Raw genomic sequence first — 9,023 nt, 5'->3', positions numbered from 1 at the left:
GAGCCGCTACAGTACATAAAGGGCATGGCGCCGTTAAATGGCTGCCCTCGGTTTTTGGCTCATTCAGTGACATTCTATCGTCCCTATGGAGCGGATTTAATATCGGTTTTGTTAGTTCTATACAAAATCTTCCAATTGTTTGGTAAAATTATGGGCAGCGTTTCGGTAGTTAAACCGGTAAATGCGAATAATTAATGACGTGCACCGCAAGTCAGGTTATTAATTTTATTGTCCACTCCTCTTCTTGAACCTTCGCCGTGAAGGCGCAGTACTACGAAAATGATGATACTGAACCAGAGAGCCACTTTCACGGCGTTTTTATTCCAGTTTTAAAATCAAGAAAAGAATAATTTAGAAAGGGATATTTTAAACAAATCAAAAATTTGATGTAAAATGCTCTGAATCTGTACACAGTCGCTTCTTTGCATGAGAGCAAAATCAACCAACCGGCAGCCGGATATATATTGTACACCTCCTCCAGGGTTCCGATAGGACGCGTGGTCAGGATGTAGAAAATGTTGGAGATGTACAGTGCCAAAAGATAAATGCTAAATGGATTGACGTAGGCGGGGATACGGTAATGGATGTACAGTACACCAGCGTTCAGAATAACGGATAAAATAGAGATGATAAGTTTACAGGTGACCAAAGGCGTCCAGCCGCCATCCACATTGCGAAGGAGCTTGGTTAGGTTGTGAGACTCACGAATAGTAATATGAAGGCTCACTGCGTAACTTGCGTTGTCTGAATAATTCATACCGTTTCTTGTTAGAGACAAAATGTCTTAAGAAAAAGAAGGGAATTGCTCTATTCATGCAGAACACATGCTCCCGTAAACGAAATTTCTGGAATCTTGGAGGCGTGCGAGATCTACAAGTATATTTCTGTATAACGTTTCTGGGAAGCGCTGACTGTTGCTTCGAAAATAAGTCAAATGTGATCAAATTAGCAAGCGCTCATTTTCCGAATTTCTACTCTTGCTCACGTTCTAGGCAATGCTAAGCCGGCTGTGGAAAATTTAGCATGACATCCAATCCGATACGGGTTGTGACATCAAAGTCGCTTAATCGGTTGCGATTTCGGGTTCCAAGAAAGCAGTTACATACTGGAGCAACGGGAGATTATTCCATATCCGCAGTTTAACTATGCGGATGCCAGCATCAACGGCAGATAGCGATGACGGTTGCTGTGATGGTAGCGACTCGCTTGATAACGCTTTAAGGTCATGCCATAATTAACCCGTACCCGGGGCATCCGTGTTACAAGCTCACCTTATAATTTGTTTGCTGGATAGGTGACACCCATCTCTGCTGCATTACTTCCTGTTTTTCTTGAGCCAGCGCAAGAACGTGCACAGCGACGTCGCGCTTTGCGAGAAAAGCTGAATACTGGCACTGAATATGGTGTTAACGTCCATTTTTAACTGCAGTACTTGTACAGAGTGTCATGAGTTGTGTTGTCAGTATTAGGGAAAGCACCATCATAAAAACGGAACACTTTTGCTGGCGGTGATCGCATTGAGGCGAGCACATTGTTAAACTGTACATCTCGGCACAATGAGCGCACAACCCAACCACATGGCAACTGAGCAGCAGCGCAATCTGGTTTGGTTGATTCAAGGGCGATAACGTGGTAGATTGTTGCTCTATCAGCTCAATTTGCATTACAAACACAAGATATGAGACAAACATGAGAAAAGTGCACGATTCTCCTGGCGCGTGCAAAACGCTTACCAGCATTTTATTTGACCGTTCAATTTTTATAAGGTACCGAATTGAGAAAGTCAATCAAACAACAGAACCAAAAAGAAAAACGCTCGCCGCCTGACCCAGAGGGTTCTTTGACGAAAGTTAGCTCGAGGATTTTGTTTGCTTTAGCCAGTCGTTGGCTTATTTCTTCAGCCCAAAATTTCCACGCAATGACGATGGACCATGCAGCGTGACCGTGCAAACCGCCTATCGGAATAGCAGTAATTTGGTGTAATAAGCCGCTAATCACTGAAATTTATTAAGAAAGTCAACATTAGTTACCGGAATGTGAAAATTTTCGTTGACACGCCTATGTGGAGGTAAAAGTCTCTTATTCATGGCTCTATGGTACGTATATTCACACCCGTCTGTGATTACATCTCATTGAAGAATGTTTCAGAAGTGAGTTCTTTGTCTCACAGTGACAGCGAGCGAACAAATGACAATGACAGCGAACGACAGAAAATTACGTAAGAGCCGTAACCGAAGTAAATACTCATAGATTAAGGTGTTTGCGACTTTTTGGAAACTTTACGCGTACGTTTCAGGCGACTGTATTTTATCGGGGTTTATTAGCGGCTATATTAACCGCGTTCGCTGTATTAGCCTATATACAGCGCTTACTTATCCCATGATGCGGAATGCACTGTGGAGCCATAGTCGGCTGTATTATCCCGGTAACGCAAGGCCCAACTGCTCGAATAGGTATGAGCAGGCTAACCTTTCGAAACCAAACACCAATCATTTGTTCATCCAGGACACAACGACGAAGTAAATCTACCAGTGATCCACGGCCATACGAAGAGGTAAGGTCGATGCAAAGCGTTTGCGTTTGGATGTCACCGAAACGTTTTTTTCTGAAATGTACTAGCCGGGTATTTTTGTTTTCTTTAGCCGGGACGATGCCCGTTTGTGCTTATAAATATATACTTCGGATATTTCGTCCCGGCATGGGACGCAGGCGACCCAGCAGATGCACTAATCAAACATGTATCTTCATATGCAAATCTTTGTTGTACTGTACGCTCGGCTACTTCCAGTTGCTGATTATTTGCAGGTATTACAAATTATTTTGAAGTAATAACAGGCACTAATATTTTGACATCACGAATTATTCGCAAGTGAATGTAGCCAAAGAAACAGCACATCTATTATGGGATCGTTCTACATTACCTTTAATGCTGTAGACATTGTTGGCGTCAATGACATACAGGACGATGAAGAGGACAATGAAGTGTGAAAAAAATGTGACTGTAGCCTGTAGACAACAGCGATGAATAGGGTGGAAATTTGGCGTAATTACAGCACACTGAACCCGTGGATCGTATTTATTGTGGCGTGAGTTTTAGCTTTCCCCAAATGTTTCAACCAGTTTCCTATACAACTAAAGAGAGGGAAACGAAAAAACAACCTGCTCAAGAAATCAGTTACGGTCCACCAACAAGAAACCTTAATAGCTTCGGTTCATAACGCAGCAGTTGGCAAGTATTGGCAGGTCAAGAGTGAAGCGCCGAAAAGCCAGGAAGAGTACTATGCATATGGGAAACCTCGTTTCGTTTGGCGTAAGCTGCGAAATATGTTTCATTTGCATTGAGTACGAAGGGGTTTCTATGGAATTTTAGGATTGCAATGTACCTGTTTATTATTTTTACATTTTTTTTCAAAAAAAAGTAAGGAGCGCAAGTTTTCTATCGCTAGGCCCATATCTTTACGGTCTTACCTGCCAAAAATTTGTCTTTACATTGATTTAAAATAGGTGGTTTATTAGATTAATTTTACTAATATGATCCAGGCACGCTGCGGTCATCGAGCTAGCCCCATCTAAGCGAGACAGTGGTATATGGCTAATTTCCTGTCACGTTCAGTTTATACGCGCACAATGTTGACGCGATACATGCCTGGCAAAATTTTTAACGGAAGCGCGTTAGTGCATCTTCCACTGCTCTGTAGATACGTAATTTGTTGCAATTACCGATCAGGTAAAAGATAAACCAAATTACTAACTCGTTTAGATGGTTATACAAACCACGGAGTCGATAGAAGGAATTGGAGGACAATAAATACCGCAGAGAAACCTATAACAATTATAGAAAACCGGCACAGAATTAGTTATGACTTATGATGGACGTTTAACGACCGATGACAATCCACCCACGCCGCTTTGCGTGTAACGGCTGAGTTACCGAACAAAGTTAGGACATTATTCTGTTACCATCGGACCGGCAGACAAATAGGCCAACCGATCAGAATTTTGGTTGTCAACGTCGACTTTCGCCTTGGCCACAAGACAAACGGTTCTTCCAGTTGTAATTGGATAACCGATATGTGCGCCATCTGTGTCGCTCTAACTCTGATAATGTAAGGCGGAAAACATTAAATGCTTTGTTTTAATGCACACTCCGCCAACAAGCTTTTCTCTATTCGAACACAGTGTTGGCGATTAACGTATTGCATATTGCTGAACTCTGTTTGGTGATTTTATTGTTCAGTTTTTCAACCGCATACAAACAGTACTGCCTTCCTTCTGCTTCATTTGCATGCACAGAAACCTACTTGGCTGCGCTTTAAGCAATATTGTTAGACGGAAAGAGAATATTGTCGTAAACTGTAGCCTATGCACCGTATCGGCTGACAAGATTAATCCCCTGTGAGTCACAGGGGATTAATCTTGTCAGCCTGTGACGGTTGCTCGATTAATTTCTTGCCGGTGTTGTGTGGACACAATATAAAACACTTGATGATACAGTGGAGGAAATTAAATTGATCTTTGCCGGTGTGGATGTGTATTGATCGCCGGTGCGCATTTAATCAATTTTGCCGCTGCTTAAAAAATAGTCGTGTACAGAGAAATCTGGGACCAGTCAGCAGTCGTTTTATTGCGACGGGCGTAGGTAATTTGCAGAAAGTCCCGGTAAACAGCTTCCGTTACCTGCAATTTGTGTCTTTACCGACGCGTTGCTCCGTCGGAATGCTAATAGTAAATAGCAATTTTGCACTGGGAATCTGCAGCAATTTTGCACGACTGCAGCGGCAAATTACTGTTTTGAAGTTATAGTTATCCTTGAAGTACCGCTGCTGTTGAGCATTTTTGTGAATGAAACAGGAACGGAAATGTGGTTGTATCGAGAAACTTTCTACTTTACTTAGATTTTGTTCCACATGTTGGTTGTGTTTAACGTGGTGGGAGGATGATGATTCCCATAGGAAACGATAGTTGGGAAAATGGAACAGCGGAGTTGCCAGTGTTCTATCTGGAAGAACACACCGGTCTGCGTGTACTGACCGCGTTGCTCTTGTCCATCAGTGCGGCGGTTGGATCATTCGGAAATCTGCTTGTACGTACGGGTACCTATAGTCTTAATTAGCCCAGGCACACATAAAAATGTAATTTAAATACTAAACCTAGAACAAAAATTCTCCATTTGTTCCAGTATGAACATGTGTAGACAGCAGAAAAGAAATTAATATTTTTAAAACTTTAAAATTTCTAAAAGCAACTAAATTTTTATAAAATAAAAGTAGCATCCTTCACGTCCGAGAAAATCGATTGAATGTTGGTTGATATTTACTATTTAAATAATTTTCTTTATTTTTGCATTTGTTTTGTTGAATTTTAAAATGCTTTGATTTTAAATTCTGCCAGAAACATATATGTTTTTGGCAGTCCGGCTATAAATTCAGCCCATCTCCATGTCACGCTGAACGGTGCTGTAATTATAGAAACGTACGAACGGTCAGCTTTGCTTGGGCACGGGCTGAATTTTTATCCGAATGTGTGCTTGTTTCCAGCCACTAACGTAGGTTGCTTCTGGGAATGAAATTTTCACCGGAAGTCGGCAACGCTTATTACACGTGTCTCCCTTAATTTGTGATGAATCTGAAGAGTTAGACGTAGGCACATTCCTCGTATTCCTCGTATTCCCAAGATTATTCCTCGTATTCCCAATTCTGTACGAAAACAGCATCGTGCCGGCGTCATTTATCAATGGCGTTAATTGGCCTAGATGAACCACTTACCGGATTTATGAACCGACAATCATCACACCCACTGGCAATTTTAATAAAATTAATTGACGAGCTAGAATAAGAACGGTTTCTATGCAAAGCTTCGTTGCCCTTTTGTAAAAAACCTTTCAACCGCCCTTCACTTCCAATAAAAATCGATTAAAGGATCGTTATTGTAGTTTCTGACTTGAACTGATAAAGCCGTTGTTCTCGGCAACACGCTTATAACATCACATGTACGTAGTTACAGAATTTTTTGCTAGTTATGTCGACTGAACATAACGTCAACACTCTGTTTTTATATTGTTGGTGAAGACCAACCAGTTTTATATGTTGACATCTTAAATATATTTTTCCTATTTTTAGGTGATTGTTGTCATCCTGCGGATAAAGGTAATATCAGCGCGGCAATGACCTGGCAAGGTCATGTGTAATTTGGTTTGTTTTATGCACACCAGACACTGCGAACGTGCGGCAACTACTTTGTCCTCAATCTGGCCCTGGCTGACCTTATCGTCACGATGCTCATTGATCCCTTCAACGTTGTCGGTGAGCTGCAAAATTATTATCGATAAAATTACAGCTAATTTTGGAGAAACCTTTAACGATTGCCGATCGAATACCGGAACTAGGTTTTTCACCCACAAAATAAGAATCCCGTTTACTTAAGATTGTATTTGCCGTTGGACGAAATTTCTGCAGGTTGCGACATTGGCGGATTGCGCCAATAAACAAATTATTAACCGCCTTCTTAAAACTAATGAAATTAATATGACAAAGATAAGAATTGTTTGATATTATGAAATACCAAAGATGAACTATTCTTATTTAATAAAATAATTAAAAATGTCCGGAAAGTCCAGTCAGGTGTTCATTTTTGCTCTTTATTTTAATAGTTTCGCTCTTTCGCTGAGAAAGGCATTTGTAACTTTAATTTGTTATCATTGAACAGTTTAGCTAAGAATTTATGCACCATAACTGATTGTATACATAAAAAGAGGACATCGTTAAAATTACCCGAAGTGCGCCAAGGAAAGAATTATGTTTTAGGTACGGTGGCAGGTCGCTCTGTTCTCGTCCACAACCCCAGCCTGTGCGAGTGGATTGCCGCTTTCTGTGCCCCGGCCTGTATGGGATCCATGTGGAACATGTGCGCCATAAGTTTGAACCGGTGACTATGCACTTTCGCTGTTCATCAATAAATTTTCCTAGAAAAATGCAGCTAATTAATGGTCATTACGGCAGGTACGTTCTCATCTGTCATCACGCAAAATACGCGCGCATCTTCACCCAGGCCAACACTATTCTCATGTGTGTCGGCATATGGATTTTGTGCCATTTGTTCCATCTTCCCAACCATGTCGGTACGTTATAAATATTCGGCGCCCTCATGACAACGCATGTTTTCGTTTAGCTGCAATTCATTGTAAATAATAACCACATAAAAATGTGGGTGATTATGTAAAACTTCAATAGATGCTTTTTACTTATCCATTCGGGAAATTTACTATCGTCAGTTGTGCTTAATTTAGGGTGGGGCATGAGTCGTTTCCAGTCGGATTACTATCTCTGCTCTTTCGACATGTAAGTAAATCCAAGAAGCCTTTCTCCTCATCAGCATTAAACACTGGGTAATGACAATCGACGTCTGCTTGATATTTTTCAGGGAACTGCATTCCTACGCTATTTTCTATAGTAAGCACAAACTCGGTCACGCATTACCGTTGGCATTATGTAAACATTACTGTGTGAACCACAGTCATCACCGGTGTGGTGATTCCCTTGCTGGGCGTCCTGGTCGGCTACGCCGGCATCTTCCGCCGAGTGCGCACCGTCCGCACGCAGATGAAACTGTACAAATCCGGATCCATCTCCGAGCCGGGCAAACAGACCCGCCCGCGGCATTCCGATTTCACGCAGGACGACATTAAGCTGGTGAAGACGTTGTTCGAAGCCTTCGCGGTGTTCCTGGCGTGCTGGTATATCTTAGCCGTTTCTAAGTAAAACGGCATGTAAAATATTCCCAAATATTCCTCTGCGTTGTTCCGATGTTTTACGCAATAGAAGCGCTTTCGCTACATAAAGTTGCGTAAGAAATGGTCAGGTGTATTGTAAGATCCCCTTTACTGCGCGGCAACTTACAGTACGGCAATTAATCATTAATGACAGTCAGCATTTGCGCATATCAAACAAACCTTTTTTATTCAGACATCGTTGCCGAATGCGCTTTTTTTATTGTTTTTTTAGTAATTTAATCTGGGATTAATTTTCTTAGCAGTTACAATATATGTCTGTTTAGTCCTAGAAAATAACATTTTGTTTAGACTAATGCGAGCAGAAGTTTTGTGGTAATTGCTTATTTTGAGAAGCTGCTGATGTTCGAGCAAAACGTCTTAATACGGAAAACGTAAAAGTACATAATAATTTTCTTACATATTTATACACTCATTTTACTCTCTGCAGGGCACTGTTTGCCATACTGGTTCTAGCGCACCAGCCCCGCAGCGTACCGGGCTGGGTGTACGTCATCGCCATCATTATGGCGCACGGGAACTCCGCCGTTAATCCGGTCATCTACGGGATGAGTAACGATAAATTCCGCGAAGGCTACAAGATCATCCTGGGGATGCGATCGCTCCGTGTGCTACCAGGTGATACCAAAGCCGAACCGACAGACACCAAGACTAACTTCCATTTACGCCGGCAGAAGTCAATAGCGTCGCAGTCGCAACCGTCTAAAAGCAGTAAATAGCGATATTAGAGACAATATGCTGTTTCTCAAATAAGTAACTGCACCGGTGATTTTTTCTTCGGATTAGTATATCGTTGGAGTGCGTAATTCAAGTTCGTTTTCTTATAAAATGCGCTTTATTAATCCGTTACTCGGTGTTATTCCATAAGTACTCATACCTAGTGCCAGTGCGTTGCCATTCTGCCATTTATCAACTGCTAAGCTGAGCTAAATTTTCTGCACAGTACGTCTGATATTTGTGCGAACATGCGGAAGAAATACTGTTCTTGTGAGCGCTTATATAGGAGCCAAAGATAAGTAAATAATTCTATCCTCTCTCCTGATGGCAGAGATCACGTCTTTTCAACCACTATAAACAAGGTCTTCGCAACAATGTCAGCAGGATGCCCCTCCGTTCGTCCAACATTGCCGCCAGTCGGATCATTGTACAGGCTCTGTTACCTTGTGCACTGTTCCTTCTTAATCGGTCATATAGACAAGCATTTTTTTTCATTGGTAATAAACAACGTCAACAGCGG

The 9,023-nt window shown here is 41.7% G+C and overlaps 1 protein-coding gene across 1 annotated transcript; it reads left to right on the top strand.

Annotated features, from left to right (window-relative positions):
- The first annotated feature begins 4,936 nt into the window (after positions 1-4,936).
- Positions 4,937-8,566, top strand: LOC129591129 (melatonin receptor type 1A-like). Its single transcript, XM_055486662.1, has 9 exons — positions 4,937-5,083; positions 6,120-6,146; positions 6,212-6,302; positions 6,804-6,924; positions 6,999-7,117; positions 7,286-7,337; positions 7,420-7,448; positions 7,513-7,732; positions 8,217-8,566. Exons 1-9 carry the CDS (start codon positions 4,937-4,939, stop codon positions 8,503-8,505), a joined length of 1,095 nt encoding a protein of 364 aa, XP_055342637.1. The 3' UTR covers positions 8,506-8,566.
- The last annotated feature ends 457 nt before the right edge of the window (positions 8,567-9,023 follow it).

This window comes from Paramacrobiotus metropolitanus, unplaced genomic scaffold (genome assembly GCF_019649055.1).
Source record: "Paramacrobiotus metropolitanus isolate TYO unplaced genomic scaffold, Prichtersi_v1.0 Parri_scaffold0000044, whole genome shotgun sequence".
Classification (NCBI taxonomy): domain Eukaryota; kingdom Metazoa; phylum Tardigrada; class Eutardigrada; order Parachela; family Macrobiotidae; genus Paramacrobiotus; species Paramacrobiotus metropolitanus.
Note: the sequence above shows the minus strand (reverse complement) of the source record. Positions and strands in the feature narration are given on the sequence as shown.